The following is a 16,234-nucleotide window of genomic DNA, read 5'->3' on the forward strand; positions in this document are numbered from 1 at the left end:
TTCCAGAAGTGCTGGTCTTTGCCTCGGTGTTCATTGGCAAACTTTAGTCTTGCCCTGATGTTCTTTCTGGACAGCAAAGGTTTCTTCCTGGTACACCTCCCATGTAGGTCAAATTTGTGCAGCCTCTTTCTAATGGTAGACTCGTGCACTTTGACATCAACAGTGGCAAGAGCTACCTGTAGGTCCCGTGATGACATTCTGGGGTTCTTGGAGACTTCTTTCAGCATCTTGCAGTCTGCTCTCGGGCTGAACTTGCTGGGGCGGCCTGGCCTGAACAAGTTGGCAGTTGTTTGGAATCTTCTCCACTTGTAGATGATCTTCCGGACAGTCGAATGATTGATTTCAAATTGTTTGGAGGTCTTTTTAAATCCCTTCCCAGACTCGTAGGCATCTATAACCTTCTTTCTGAACGCCTCAGAGAGCTCTTTTGATCTATGCATGGTGACGCCGCACACTTCAACAACAAAGAGCAAACCAAACTAAATGTCTGAGGTTTAAATAAGACAGGTTCCTCAAAGATCCTCTCCAATGATGTTCCAATCATTTGCGCCTGAGCTGGTGTACCTGATTCTAATTTTAGTTATTTGAAGTAGTGATAAATGTAGGGGTTTACTTACTTTTTCCACATGCAAAATTTGCATTTATGTTTATTTAAATTATACAATGGACTACAAAATGTAAAAGTTTCGTGATATTTGTTATATTATATCACCTTTATCTATCAATATTGTTGAAATGAAGATCAAATGGCTGTATTTTGAAATATGTGGAAAAAGTCAAAACTTTACATGGGGTGGACTTACTTTTTCACGTGACTGTATATGTATATAGCATGAGGCCCTTTCTCTGCTGCGGAACGAGGAACTAACTCTAAGGTTATTTCCACTTGGATCTGACCAACAAAACTCATCTTCAACATTTCCTGCTGTGGTCCACAAACAGGTCTGGAGAGGTAGGCAGGCCAATTATAGATTAACACAAACGGACTCAAATGCAATACCCACTCCTCCGGCGATGGTAATACTAACGGCATAGACGAACTCTGACCATGTGTAGGGACTGCTGTTTCTGGGAATTACATTGACATAAGATGATATGGTGCTCTTCATTCCGACACAAAATTCATTCCAAAACCACGCAGCTCCAGGAGAACATTTATTCCATGGAGAGTGGAAAACTGCCAGGTGCAGGATTTAGTTTAGTTGGGAAGAGTTATATATCCACCTGTCCAGTATGGCCGATATACTCGCCACTCAGATTACTGCACCGACCAATATTTTGTAATATTTGTTTCCATGCGTTATTTTCACTTCTGATTGATAAGGTTTGCATGTGTGTGCCAAAGGTCAAAATCTGGCACAACACAAGAACAGGAATTTAGGGATGCTGGAACACGGATTTTACACCCCATTAGTGTTTGATGAGGAGTTCAAGTTAGGGGAGACATTTGCATTTGCTTGTGAATGTCTGTGATTCTCGTTTTAACTGCTTCTAAACACAACTATTAACTAGAAGGCATTCAGTAGAGAGCATACCTCTGCCTGGTTGGCCATATCACTCAATGGTGAAGAAGCACTTCAAAATTTCTAGGAGCTGGATCCGAATCCGTCCACAACTTTTTGAGATATTTTGTTCACAAACGAACAAACAGACAGGGGTGAAAACATAACCTCCATCTACCTTTGGTGGCGGAGGTAAATATATATTTCAGCAGCGAGGACCAATGAAATATCACTGACAAAAATGATTACAAACAAAAGCTAATATCTGACATGCAAGAGGTTTGTCGATCATCAGAAGTGGAGGCACAACAACAGGTTTCAACACTGTTGAAACCAAAGCATTCAGAATCATTGGAATCTCCAGCGATGAAGCTAACTCCAAGGGCCTCTCACTCACTCACCGCAGGCAGGTTGGTGGTCTTTCCGTCTTCTACCGACTCCTCTCTGGCCTTGCCCCCCCCCCCCCCAGCTCTCTCTGGGCTCTGTCCCGCAAATATTCCTACAGGTCGCACAAGATCTGCCTGCAACCCTCTTATGGTTAAACTGCCAAAATCAAGACTCTCTGCTCACCTTCACTCCTTCATTCCTCATTTCTCCCACCTCTGGAACAAACTCCCTCACTCTCTTCAATCCCACTCCACCCTCCAGGTCTTTAAAACAGCTGTTCACCACCATCTCTTATCTTCCCCCATCCAAAACCTTGATCTTTTCTACCCCCGCTAATTTCACCCAAATTCCACTTTTTGAAATACCAACTTCTGTCCTGGAAGTCCTTGGTGTCCTTGTGTTTTATACTTCTCCCTCCCCCCCCCCCCCCTCCCCACGCCTCCTCCCCCCAAGCCCTCTCCCTTCCACACATCTCCCTGCTCTCAAATGTTGTGTTTGTGTGCTTCCCCTTCTCTCCCCATCTTGTCTTCCGCTCCCTCTTTTGATATATTTTGTTTGTCTGGTTGATTTGTTTGTGAAGTAAATGTTAGCTCTTTCACGAGCCTCGATTCAGTATACAAAATAAATTTGGAATTTAGCCAGAATAGCATCGACAATCGCTCACTCTCTGCCAACAATTGTGGCCGATCTTTAACGTTCACCAGATAAGGTTTTTTCCACCACTATTCTGGACACTCTTATCACATTACTATAATAATCAAAGAATTCTTCGTTTTGACTCCAAACTTTCGGTTTTATGAAAGTTCTGTATGTGGGTATCTTACTGCAGTTGTGTTCATCCTCTCCTTCTTTGCAGTCAATGATACCATCACACTGTCTGCCACAACCATTGCTGTCGTTGCACTTGAAGCTGCCAGCACAAGCTACACAAAAACAGGTTAAGGTTCAAGTTAGTCAATTTGTATCTGCCAGCTGGCTGACTTGCAATGTTAGATGCACGTACTTTTAATGCAACAAATACTTATTGCTTTTAATGCAATTCATATTTGCTCAAATGAAAATGTATCTTAAGGTGGACATTTTAAGCGATTTATTGAGGTTAAATGATTACTTATATCATAGCTAATAGGATGGCTTCAAGTACGCACATTGATCTCTAAGCGGTATGGCCCGAGTTTAAATGTTGGCCCAGGTATAAACTGTCATCCTGGTGTTCAACAGGCAGGGAGATTTATCAATGTGTGCCATCCCCGGATGGACGTTAAACTGGGCTGACCGTCTGCTGGCATTAGTTTCTGAACGTTAAATATCCCACAGTGTCTTAGAGAATAGGCGAGTTATCACTGGCACTGTGGCGAAATTCCAAGTTCTTGCCCGAACTTTAGTCGCATGTCAGGCCTGGCCAGCTAGTTCATGAAAGACTTGGGCCAAGCTTCCCCTGGCCAACCCCACAATAACATGGGAATTGTGCCTGTTAAAGCTCTTACACGAGCTCTTAGCTCTTACACGAGCTCTTATCTCTTACACGATCTCTTAGCTCTTACACGAGCTCTTAGCTCTTACACGAGCTCTTAGCTCTTACACGAGCTCTTAGCTCTTACACGAGCTCTTATCTCTTACACGATCTCTTAGCTCTTACACGAGCTCTTAGCTCTTACACGAGCTCTTAGCTCTTACACGATCTCTTAGCTCTTACACGAGCTCTTAGCTCTTACACGAGCTCTTATCTCTTACACGATCTCTTAGCTCTTACACGAGCTCTTAGCTCTTACACGAGCTCTTATCTCTTACACGATCTCTTAGCTCTTACACGAGTTCTTAGCTCTTACACGAGCTCTTAGCTCTTACACGAGCTCTTATCTCTTACACGATCTCTTATCTCTTACACGAGCTCTTAGCTCTTACACGAGCTCTTAGCTCTTACACGAGCTCTTATCTCTTACACGATCTCTTAGCTCTTACACGAGTTCTTAGCTCTTACACGAGCTCTTAGCTCTTGCACGAGCTCTTAGCTCTTTCACGAGCCTCGATCTTGTATACAAAATAATAATAATAATAAAAGAAGAAAAAGTAATAAAACTTGCCGTCCACATGGTATTCCCCACGCACATGACCTGCTACCCCCCGCCCCCCGTCCCATCGCCCCCCCCCCCCCCCCAACCCCACGCCTCCTGCCTGCTCCCTGTGGCTCCCTCGAGTTGACTACAAAAAGTTTATTTCCTCAATAAATTTACAGCTGTTCATTGCAATATAAGATATCCATACTCCTAATATTTCCAATATTTTACATGTTAACATGCAAAATGTATATTTTACACCATATTATAAACAGAAACAGTTGACAGAGACGTACGATCTGTGATTTCATGGAGGTGATACAAAATGCGCATTCCGCGTCCTGCGGAGTAATTTCCACATACGAACTCGATATGTATGCGTCCACCATTTGGTTTCACATGCATGGTGTTCAATCCCATCCCCTGCACCATGCAGTACCTGCAGGAGATATCAGTTTCTATCAATCACAAAAGACAAGCGTGATGTGATGGGAGGGCTACTTGAAAAAGTCAAATCTTTACGGATTACAATTGCTCCTGGATAATGCATTGTACAATGTGTGATATCCATTCGAGTACTCTGCTGTATTAATGTGGTGTAATCAATTACAGTAAGCCAACCACGTAACGATAGATTGCTCGAGCTATTTTTAAAAATACTTTATTGAAGTGCATTTTAAAAGCAACATTAAACTTTAATAGGTACTAGCATCGGGCCCGTCGCTTCGCTGACAGCAGTTGTTGTTTTTCTCAAATTTCTTGAATTCTCAAATTTCTCAAAAGTTGAATTTTTTTTGACTTTTTTTTTTTTTTAACAATTTTTGTTTCACGATGGGGACGGGGGATTGTTTGAAAACAATTTTTGAGTCCTGAATAATAATAGTCATAAAGGCCTGGGTTAGTGCTAGATGCAATGCCATAATTACACCCCAGATGTAATGACACCTCACCGCCATCTTCTAAATCCATCATCCTGATGCCAGGCACCTGGCATTCAGCACGTCGCCTGCGGACATCAGATAGCCAGATATATGGGTTATGGTGTACAACTGCCGTGAGCAAAATGACGGGGATGGGTTGAGTGTTGGACGCCGAGATGATGTGCACGTCCGTAGAGGCCGAACCGAATGCTAGACATAACGCCATATTGATGTCCTAGATGTAATGATGTCCCAGACTTAAGACTATATCGATGTCCCAACGAAAATAGTTTGACAGACAGTGACAAATGGACAAAGAAATCCAGCTGCTTTGGGTTAAGCATTTTTGAAAAGAATAGTGAAATCGCCTGGGTTTGTTGCATTGGCTTTGTTTTGGTCGAGTGTTATTCATGATTAGGGATCCCAAAAAATCTAATCATATGTCGAATGATAGTAACTTTTAATCAAGCAAAAATCTAATCAGAACGCACGGTAATCAAGTGGTTATGTTATGGAATGAAGCATTACGTTACGCAAATTACTAAAAAAAAATAGCATTACGTAATTTTTGAATGGCCTCAAATTGGGGTTAAGCATTTCGTGACAGTGTGACGAATCAGCCCGTTCTGATATAACCGTGGGGAGGATGACATGGATAAGAGGTGTTGAGTTCATATTTTAATAGCGCATCGAATGTGTTTCCCAATCGTGCTGTTCATCTTTTAAGAGTGTCTTTCAATGTGAGGTTCCCAATCGACCCCGTACTGGATTTTGTCACATGCTGTGACCACGGTGCGGTCATTTATGTTTTTTTTTACACGAGCTTGCATTGTTTCACCTTTTTGTGCGATCTCCTTTCATTTAGGATGTTATTTCATTTCCTTAGAAGCTTGGAGCGATGTTCATTTCATGAGGAGAACGGCACTCAGGAGAGAGCATACCTCCGCCAGGCTGAAAAGTTTACGTTTTTTTTTTACAAACAAACAAGAAATTTGTCGTGCATTGTCGTGCATATCACGAAACTTGATAAATCCCTAAAATAGGTTGTTGACCTCTAGCCTATGTTAACCTTTTGGTCTATGTTGACCTGTTACTGTGTTGTGCTTATTTTCACAGCAAAAAAATAATTGGTGGTTCAATTCAGTAACATGATATGAACAGTAAAAATATTAAATATATATGATATTTAAAAAATTCAGTAAAAAATATCCTCTTCAAATTTAAAGTCAATCACATGAAAATTGAGGATTTTAGAAATTTGAAAAAAGTGGTTGACATTTGGCCTATGTTGATCTTTTGACCAAAAAATCAATAGGCTTTTTCCTTATGACCAACTCTATCATTTGGTGAAGTTTCGTGAAGATCAGTTTAAAATTGTGAGCTGTAGGTGATTGATATAAAGACAAACAGACAAATAGCTCACATGACCAACCAATATACACTTGAAACATCTTCAATTTTCCCAAGTAACAAACAGACAGACAGGAATGAACACATTACCTCCATCCACCTTCGGTGACAGAGGCAAAAATATGAATACTATTAAAAAGAACTGTAATGCAGAAGGTGGCTATTAGGCCCATTGAAGGCCAACTTATGACTGTTTGTCCATGATCTATCCTTTTAAATGAAGCAGCACGTACCATTTTTAAAGTGTTTGGTATGACTCGGGCTGGGATTCAAACCACCAACCTCCCATACTCAGAGAGGACACTCTTCACCATTATGTCACCAATTCTTGTATTTTGCTTTTGTGTGTTCTAAGTCTGGTGAGGGAGCGCTCCATTTAGGAATTTAGTTTTACCGTCGCGTTCTTCTTGTTACCGGCATTTTATTTAATAAACCCTTTCGTTATTTTCTGTGCATTTTAAATCTGTTTTCGTGTGAGTTATTTTTGCAGGGTGAAAACGTCGGCAAGACCCGTCCAGGTAAGTCGGTACTCTTCTTCCTCCTCACGTATTATCCGCCACATAGTTGGATTCGTAACGCCTCCGTTAACGCTCGTTTGCTGCAGTGGTTCTTTCAGTGTTAATTGAGGGAACCACACAACAATATTTACGATATTATTATTATTACTATTAGGTAAACGATACAACTGAAACAATACACAACTGTATTAAGAAACCTGGGCTTAATTTGTCCAAAACGGCCTGAAGGTGAGGCATAAAACTTAAGGCCTATATGTAGGAGGCAATCGTACTGTGACCTATGTGTTTACACAGTATTGGTGTAAGTGTTTTGTGTGTTGTAACACAAAAGCAGAAGTCAGCGCAACATGAGAAACAGATAACTGAAGCAATAAGCCATGGCAAAAAATAACTATCATCACCCAGGCCTTAATGATGCACAAAATGCGTTCCTCACATTTGTCTCTCAATGAGCCAATGTCCATGTAGATAGGAATCATTCTGGCACAGTACAACACCTTCGATAAAAGACAGCTCCAGATCATAGTCTCTCTCGGGAATCTGTAAGCATTAAAAAGTGGGAATATCAGCACCTGTTGTGAAAGCACACAAAGCTGAAGTAATGGAATGCAGTTTAACTCAAAAAGACAGTTGGAAATTTTTCACAGCAAAACGTTTATTATAACACTGAACTCCACATCAACAATGTTTAGAATCACACCGAACCATCTGCGTTGTCAAATATTGTAATCTGAAAATAGACTGAAAATAATTATCAATTAGTGAGCTTTCATTGAAATGTGAGGGCATTGTGACCTCAAAAACACTCACGGAGATTGTCCATTGACAGTTGATATTATCCGGATATTCCTCTGGATACAAAGGCGTTTCCACAATACCTCCTGATGTTCCATTAATGCTCAGTGTGACATTCTGTCTGCAGGCTGAGAGGTCACAAAGGCAGTCATCTTTGGCAGGTCCAAAGCAAACCATTGACATTTCCCCACAAACAATCCAACTCATGCTAACGTTAATCTACGGTAAATGGAAGAGGTGCGTGCGTGTGTGTGTGTGTGTGTGTGTGTGTGTGTGTGTGTGTGTGTGTGTGTGTGTGTGTGTGTGTGTGAAAGAGAGTGATATAATTGTAAGGAACTGAAATGAAAAAAGAGCTCATGTGGAATGTGACACACCAAAATGATCGTCATGGTCTCCTGAGTTGATTAGGATAACTAACAACAAAGAATCCAGAAGAATTCCCCTTTTTTTTAAACACACACCATGTTAACGTGCAAAGAGCAGCTTAATAGGTCTTTACACCTCATGGCCTGGATGGAACATCGGGCCCACTAGTTACATACTTCTAAAGGTATGCCTACAATTTACATGGCACATTTAAAATTTGTCAAAAAAAAACATTCAAATTGTCAAATGAGGTCACCGTGCCTGCTCTCCTCACATGAACAAGTACAAAAAGTTTTAATTAAAACAAAAGCCGTGTCGATGTTACACAATGCCTAGATGCAGCTGTGCCTATAACGTCGATGTTATAGGCACAGGACATTCCTATTGATTCGATTACTTGATGTTATTTTTGTGCAAAGTGAAAATATATCTCGGCAATTTCCCGTGTGTGGCGACGAATTTTTAATATATCTCGGCATTTTCCCGTCTGTTATTTCAGGCAGTGTATGACTGACCATGCCGCGATTTAAAAAATATATATCTCGGCAATTTCCCGTGTGTGGCGACACGTGAACGAAGCTATGTTCCTCTCTCCACATTATTGTGACGACGTATAAATTAAATATTTAATCGTGACGATTGTCATCAAATGGACGAATTTTTAATATATCTCGGCATTTTCCCGTCTGTTATTTCGGGCGGTGTATGACTGACCATGCCGCGATTTAAACAAAATATATATATCTCGGCATTTTCCCGTCTCTTATTTCGGGCGGTGTATGACTGACCATGCCGTGCTTTAAAAAAAATATATCTCAATGGACTTGAAGTTACAGGCCTTTGAGAATTCATTTCGTTCTATAAAGGGCAACTTTCATCGGATTTTCTTCCCGTTTTTTTTCAACCGAGTCTAAAACTATGTTAGCGACTGTGAAAAATGAAATGATATATCGAATTTGATTTGAAATAAAACTGTGTGAGAGAGGAAGACACCACGGGCCTACAAAACAGGCCTCAAAGCTATGCGAGTTAATAAAATGGTGGATATTTGTTTATATGAAGCCTCTCCCAAAATGGGTGGAGCTATGGTTCCCAGAATGGGTGGAGCTTTGAGGTTTTGTCTTCTCTGCAAGAACAAGAAGAAGAAGAAGAAGAACAAGAAGAAGAACAACAACAACAACAGCAGAGGGCACTCTATGACCAGCGTCTGCGACGCGGCTAAAAACGAACTTCCATTGTAAAACCCCATGTCACAACTTTGATCCACCAAGAGATCGCATCAGAAAGGCCAATAAAGGCTGCAGGTAATGCATTGCTGAGCACAATCACATGAAGTGACTCATCTGTCAGGTCTTAGCCATGTCAGTTTGATTGATCACAGCTCATGTGGTGCTTCACGATCATCGAGTTGAGTCACAGTATTTATACATTTGAGTTGTGTTTTGTACATCTGCAAGTCCACCTTGTCAATAAACGACGATCTCAGTATTTTGGTGCATTTTGTATCAATGACAACATCTCGAATAGTGTTTTTATCACGTGTGCTTTGCGTGCTGCAATCTTTACCGCCACATACTTCCCTTTTGCTTAATTCTTTTTCATAGGACTGTGAATTTCAAGTGGAATTTGTAAAAAACACAACTTTGACATCAAGTTAGACGAATAACTAAAATTAAAACAAGTACAAATACATTCAAAGTACACCACCCCCATGCCAAATAAATAAAAAACATCCTCCAAGAAAGAAAACAAGAAAACAACCAGAGTGAAAACTGAGTACTCCCTTTCAGTGCGCGTCATCGCCGGCCCCCTTCAGTGCCGGCGATGACGTCATGCAGCGCCTGGAAATGGTATAGGACAGGAGCGGTGTAAAAAATTTTATTTAAATTGCGTCGCAAATCTGCAACCACAACACACAAAGGGTTAAAACCCTGCTTTTGGTTCCTATAAACCCGTTTTTTGTCGCCTTCAACTTGCCATGTATGTGCTACACACAAACTACAGATTGTCTGTTCATATCCTACAGATCATTGACATTGTCTTTTATTCACTTTTATGTTCATTCAAATAGCAACTTATTGTTAAAGTTAAATGGGCAACAGAACAGACTATATACAGTTACGTGAAAAAGTAAATACACCCCATGTAAAGTTTTGACTTTTTCAACATATTTCAACGTACAGCTATTTGATCTTCATTTCAACAATATTGATAGATAAAGGTGATATAATATAACAAATATCATGAAACATTTACATTTTGTAGTCCATTGAATAATTTAAATGAACATAAATGCAAATTTCACATGTGGAAAAAGTAAGTACACCCTTGGCTCTAATAGGTGGTATTGCCCCCTTTGGCAGAAACAACCTCAAGTAGGCATTTCTTATAATTGTCTGCCAGTCTCTGACATCGACTGGGAGAAATTTTTGCCGACTCCTCCATGCAGAATTCTTTCAGCTGTGCGATGTTTTAATTATACAATGGACATTGAGGGGTTTCTTGCATGCACAGCTCGTTTCAAATCCCCCCACAACATCTCGATGGGATTTAGATCCGGGCTTTGACTTGGCCATTCCAGAACCCTCCATTTCTTTCTTTTCAGCCATTCCTTGGTGGATTTAATGGTATGTTTAGGGTCATTGTCATGTTGCAAGGTCCACCTTCTGTTGAGCTTCAACTTTCTGACAGATGGCCTCACATTATCCTCAAGCACCCTCTGGTACAATGAAGAATTCATAGTGGATTATATGATGGTGAGCTGCCCAGGCCCTGATGCAGCAAAGCTGCCCAAAACCATAATATTTCCACCACCGTGCTTTACAGTTGGTATCAGGTTCTTGTGGTCAAATGCTGTCTTTGGTTTTCGCAAAACATGTCTTCTAGTACTGTGGCCAAATAGCTCCACCTTTGACTCATCTGTCCAGAGCACATTGTTCCAGAAGTGCTGGTCTTTGCCTCGGTGTTCATTGGCAAACTTTAGTCTTGCCCTGATGTTCTTTCTGGACAGCAAAGGTTTCTTCCTGGTACACCTCCCATGTAGGTCAAATTTGTGCAGCCTCTTTCTAATGGTAGACTCGTGCACTTTGACATCAACAGTGGCAAGAGCTACCTGTAGGTCCTGTGATGACATTCTGGGGTTCTTGGAGACTTCTTTCAGCATCTTGCAGTCTGCTCTCGGGCTGAACTTGCTGGGGCGGCCTGGCCTGAACAAGTTGGCAGTTGTTTGGAATCTTCTCCACTTGTAGATGATCTTCCGGACAGTCGAATGATTGATTTCAAATTGTTTGGAGGTCTTTTTAAATCCCTTCCCAGACTCGTAGGCATCTATAACCTTCTTTCTGAACGCCTCAGAGAGCTCTTTTGATCTATGCATGGTGACGCCGCACACTTCAACAACAAAGAGCAAACCAAACTAAATGTCTGAGGTTTAAATAAGACAGGTTCCTCAAAGATCCTCTCCAATGATGTTCCAATCATTTGCGCCTGAGCTGGTGCACCTGATTCTAATTTTAGTTATTTGAAGTAGTGATAAATGTAGGGGTTTACTTACTTTTTCCACATGCGAAATTTGCATTTATGTTTATTTAAATTATACAATGGACTACAAAATGTAAAAGTTTCGTGATATTTGTTATATTATATCACCTTTATCTATCAATATTGTTGAAATGAAGATCAAATGGCTGTATTTTGAAATATGTGGAAAAAGTCAAAACTTTACATGGGGTGGACTTACTTTTTCACGTGACTGTATATGTATACACAAATAATTAAGTTAAGCACCCCTACACAACGAATTAAGGTAAGCACCCCCTAATATATATTCTTTGTGTATATGTATACATTGGCATATATTCTAAGGTATGTGAGATCAAATAATGATTGGTATGACATTAGTTATTGACGTTATTGACGTTATTGACATCACTTACACGTTATTGACATTACACGTAATTGACGTTATTGACGTTATTGACGTTATTGACGTTATTGACGCAAAGATCGCTAGAGGTCTTCTCAGAACAATGACTGTACGTTAGAAAACATAAACGTCATCCACACTGTCCGTGATGGACCTATAGCTCCATACCTAAATTGAGGTGAAAATATGCCTAAAATTCCCAAAAAATTTCACCTTAAATTATGCAGAATAAAATATTGAAAACGGCATGATTGTTATGTTTTTATGTGACCATAATATCACTTCTCCAGAAAATATAGCAATATCATGGGTATATTACACTGTTTTGACGACAACAAACTTGTAATGTGCGAGGTTGTAAAAAAACGGGGGGGGGTGCTTAACTTAATTCTTTGTGTATATATAGCATGAGGCCCTTTCTCTGCTGCGGAACGAGGAACTAACTCTAAGGTTATTTCCACTTGGATCTGACCAACAAAACTCATCTTCAACATTTCCTGCTGTGGTCCACAAACAGGTCTGGAGAGGTAGGCAGGCCAATTATAGATTAAAACAAACGGACTCAAATGCAATACCCTCTCCTCCGGCGATGGTAATACTAATAGCATAGACGAACTCTGACCATGTGTAGGGACTGCTGTTTCTGGGAATTACATTGACATAAGATGATATGGTGCTCTTCATTCCGACACAAAATTCATTCCAAAACCACGCAGCTCCAGGAGAACATTTATTCCATGGAGAGTGGAAAACTGCCAGGTGCAGGATTTAGTTTAGTTGGGAAGAGTTATATATCCACCTGTCCAGTATGGCCGATATACTCGCCACTCAGATTACTGCACCGACCAATATTTTGTAATATTTGTTTCCATGCGTTATTTTCACTTCTGATTGATAAGGTTTGCATGTGTGTGCCAAAGGTCAAAATCTGGCACAACACAAGAACAGGAATTTAGGGATGCTGGAACACGGATTTTACACCCCATTAGTGTTTGATGAGGAGTTCAAGTTAGGGGAGACATTTGCATTTGCTTGTGAATGTCTGTGATTCTCGTTTTAACTGCTTCTAAACACAACTATTAACTAGAAGGCATTCAGTAGAGAGCATACCTCTGCCTGGTTGGCCATATCACTCAATGGTGAAGAAGCACTTAAAAATTTCTAGGAGCTGGATCCGAATCCGTCCACAACTTTTTGAGATATTTTGTTCACAAACGAACAGACAGACAGGGGTGAAAACATAACCTCCATCTACCTTTGGTGGCGGAGGTAAATATATATTTCAGCAGTGAGGACCAATGAAATATCACTGACAAAAATGATTACAAACAAAAGCTAATATCTGACATGCAAGAGGTTTGTCGATCATCAGAAGTGGAGGCACAACTCAGCAAGCAGTGATATGCCACAAGTGATATGATAAGCAAGTGATATAGAATGTCCTCTATGCCACTCTCCATTATGAAAAATCCAATAGATCCCAAGAAGTTCTGGGCAATATGGAATCCTCCAATTCGAACAATAACATCTTTGTACTTTTCCGATTCCTTCCTAAACAACCCCTTTACTGTGTCATATATCGCCTGGTCACAAGTCACCACCGTCTTAGCCTGACCCATCTTAAGACTCAAGGAGACAAAGTAGTCCAATGAGGTCTGGACTACATCTGCGTTGGTTGGGTTTTGTGGAAGCAATGGTCCATAACCAATGTGCACAACAGAGGCACGCCTGGGAATGATCCAAATGGATTCTTTTCAAAAGGAACCGATGCACACAAATTACATCCCTGGGATTTGATCCACAATGCAATAGTGAAAAGATCATTCTCCTGACACTAACTTGGTTATTTTAGAATCCAAATCCTCAATACCACATTCTTCAGGTGGACATGCATCCAACACTTGTGTAATGCCAGAGTCCTCACTCCTGAATCAGCACCACACTCGTACTATATTGTGTATCCAAGCAGGAGTGCTTATAAAGACATAGGCCTGAGTGATGTATTAGTGATAAGGAACTAGTAAAGGATTGGGAACAAGAGAAGAACAACAGATACCTTTATCCACCCACAGACACAGAAAAGTTGTCCATTGATATTGCTGAATCCGAGATCATCTTACCTTTTAAATTAATAGCCCGTGCAGTAATGGAAGAGGCCCGAATTCGCCCGGGGAGTTTTCTCCACACCAGCAATACGCTGTTGCTAGCAAGGAGTAGAGTGCGCCTCTCCAAAGTATCCAAGCAGATCCTGCACATTACGTATAATTATTTCAAACAGCAAAGCAATATGAGATCATAATCCGGTTCACTAGGTCAATAAAAACACTTTCGTTCAAATTTTATTGAGATTAGCAAACCAGTACATTTTTGGAAAGCTCATGGCATCAGGAATCTGAAAATCAATGTTTACATTTGCGCAGATGCCTGCATAGCCGCCATTTTGGATTTTCAAAATGGCCGCCATAAAATAAGAATTTCCGAATATCTCAGCTTGTAATTGACATAGAAACTTCATTCTAAATGCTAATCCTATGTTTCCAGGCCCAAGTAATGCAAAGCTTATGTCAAATTAGTGATTATGAACACCAAAAACCAAGAAAAGAAGAAGTTTGTGAAATTATCTTTGTATTTTCATGAAAAAATGCACAAATTGTTGGTCGTGACAACAGCATACGCAACAGTGTGGGAGGTAGGTTGTTGCTTTCAACTCGGTGTTTACAAAACAGATACCATCTTAGATCAGGGATACTTGAAATGTGAATACCCTTGTGACAGTAGGTTGAGCACACAAATTTGGCCAATACGTCTTTCACCTCCTGTGTTAGGTCACCATCCTCTGGTAGTTTCATCAGTGCTCTGACTAAGTGCATTTCATCTTTCATGTACTGCTGAAACCATTTTGTTTTGCCTATTCCTGAGAATTTTCCAACATTGTCTGCTCCAGTGAATGCGTGGAATACAGGTATAGCTTGCGCCTTTTCTTTGCCCAAAGCTCTCCAGATTGGCTCTATTTCGACTGTACCTGATACCATCAAAATAGATGTATTTTTGCGGAGCTTGTCATCGTGTGCCACATCCAGAACCAAGACGTCAGTATCAGGAGTGAAGAATAGTAGCTGTGCGTCAGGACACTGCTGTGATGCCTCCGCTGCCAGGCAGATCATCAATGTGTCAGCCTCCTCGTGATTGTTGTCTTCAAAGTGCATGTTTCTGTTGCTTCTGGTACGACCTGATGCTGATGTGATGACTAACTGAGGTGAGTTTTTGTTGGAATCAAGGGTTGCTTTGGCGAGATAGTCTGTCGAATCTGCTTTCGTTTTTTCGTGCGATAGAAACCATGCCAGTGGGATGTGCTTGATGTTCGTATCACCTGCAACTTGATACTGTATAGGAGCTGTTCCTTGTTGTCGTCTCTCTCTAGTTTCTTCCTTTAGTGAATCAGCTTTGTATGTATCGAAGACCAGGATGACCTCACTGAACCCTGCTGTCAAGTTCACGAGCCTGTCATTGAAACACTGGGCTAGATCTTTGACTGTGCGGATTGTCCTTGATTTCTTTGTCATCTTCTGCACAAGCACCATTCCATCAACAATGGTGATCTTTTAATTTGATGACGACGATGGAGATGATGATACAGGACCTCTGTCATCATCCTGCTCTTTAGCTGCCAGAGCTTCTGTCTGTTCCTGGGTTTCATCTATTTTTTCCAGCTTCTCCAGGCTGTGTATCAGCTTGGACTTGTCAGTGCATGGCAGCATTGAGACGTCTGGTGCAAATCGTGCTCTCGGAGCTAATGTGAACTCATAGTTGCCAACTGCATTCTTCTAATCGATGTCCCTGCTCGACCTGGTGAGATCCATCAGCCGACCATAGAGATCTTTGGTCTCTTTTAGGTCAACTGTCTGGTCACGGAACTTGAAAGTTTGTTTCTTGCTGCCAGACATGTACATCTTGTTGTTATGCTTTTTGACTGGTGACCAGAGATTAACATCTCCATTGATACATTCAGTGACATAATCTTCAGAAAGCTTCTGTCCGATGTCATCAATGTTTAAGATTTGTGGAACATACTCTTGACGTACATATGCATGCGTAATGATGTTTCAAACTGAGATAGGAAATACGGCTATACGTATGCTGTTGTCACTACAAACAATTTGAGTGTGCATTTTTTCATGAAAATACAAACATAATTTCACAAACTTCTTCTTTTCTTGGTTTTTGGTGTTCATAATCACTAATTTAACATAAGCTTTGGATTACTTGGGCCTGGAAACATAGGATTAGCATTTAGAATGAAGTTTTTATGTCAATTACATGCTGAGATATTCGGAAATTCTTATTTTATGGCAGC

The 16,234-nt window shown here is 40.7% G+C and overlaps 1 protein-coding gene across 5 annotated transcripts in view; it reads right to left on the reverse strand.

Moving 5' to 3' along the window:
• Window positions 1-16,234, reverse strand: part of LOC137421656 (transmembrane protease serine 6-like) — a 112,366-nt gene that overhangs the window by 37,677 nt on the left and 58,455 nt on the right. For 4 of the 5 annotated variants that reach the window (XM_068107918.2, XM_068107917.2, XM_068107916.2 and 1 more), the window contains exons 8-12: window positions 14,001-14,128; window positions 7,605-7,717; window positions 7,231-7,334; window positions 4,243-4,385; window positions 2,714-2,812 (exon numbers count right to left, since the gene is read on the reverse strand). In XM_068107918.2, the coding sequence (XP_067964019.2) occupies window positions 2,714-2,812; window positions 4,243-4,385; window positions 7,231-7,334; window positions 7,605-7,717; window positions 14,001-14,128 (587 nt within the window). The remainder of the gene's footprint in view (window positions 1-2,713; window positions 2,813-4,242; window positions 4,386-7,230; window positions 7,335-7,604; window positions 7,718-14,000; window positions 14,129-16,234) is intronic. The other variant, XM_078773444.1, reaches the window with a different exon arrangement.

The sequence above is a fragment of the Myxine glutinosa genome, chromosome 2 (genome assembly GCF_964187855.1).
Source record: "Myxine glutinosa chromosome 2, kmMyxGlut1.1, whole genome shotgun sequence".
Lineage (NCBI taxonomy): Eukaryota > Metazoa > Chordata > Myxini > Myxiniformes > Myxinidae > Myxine > Myxine glutinosa.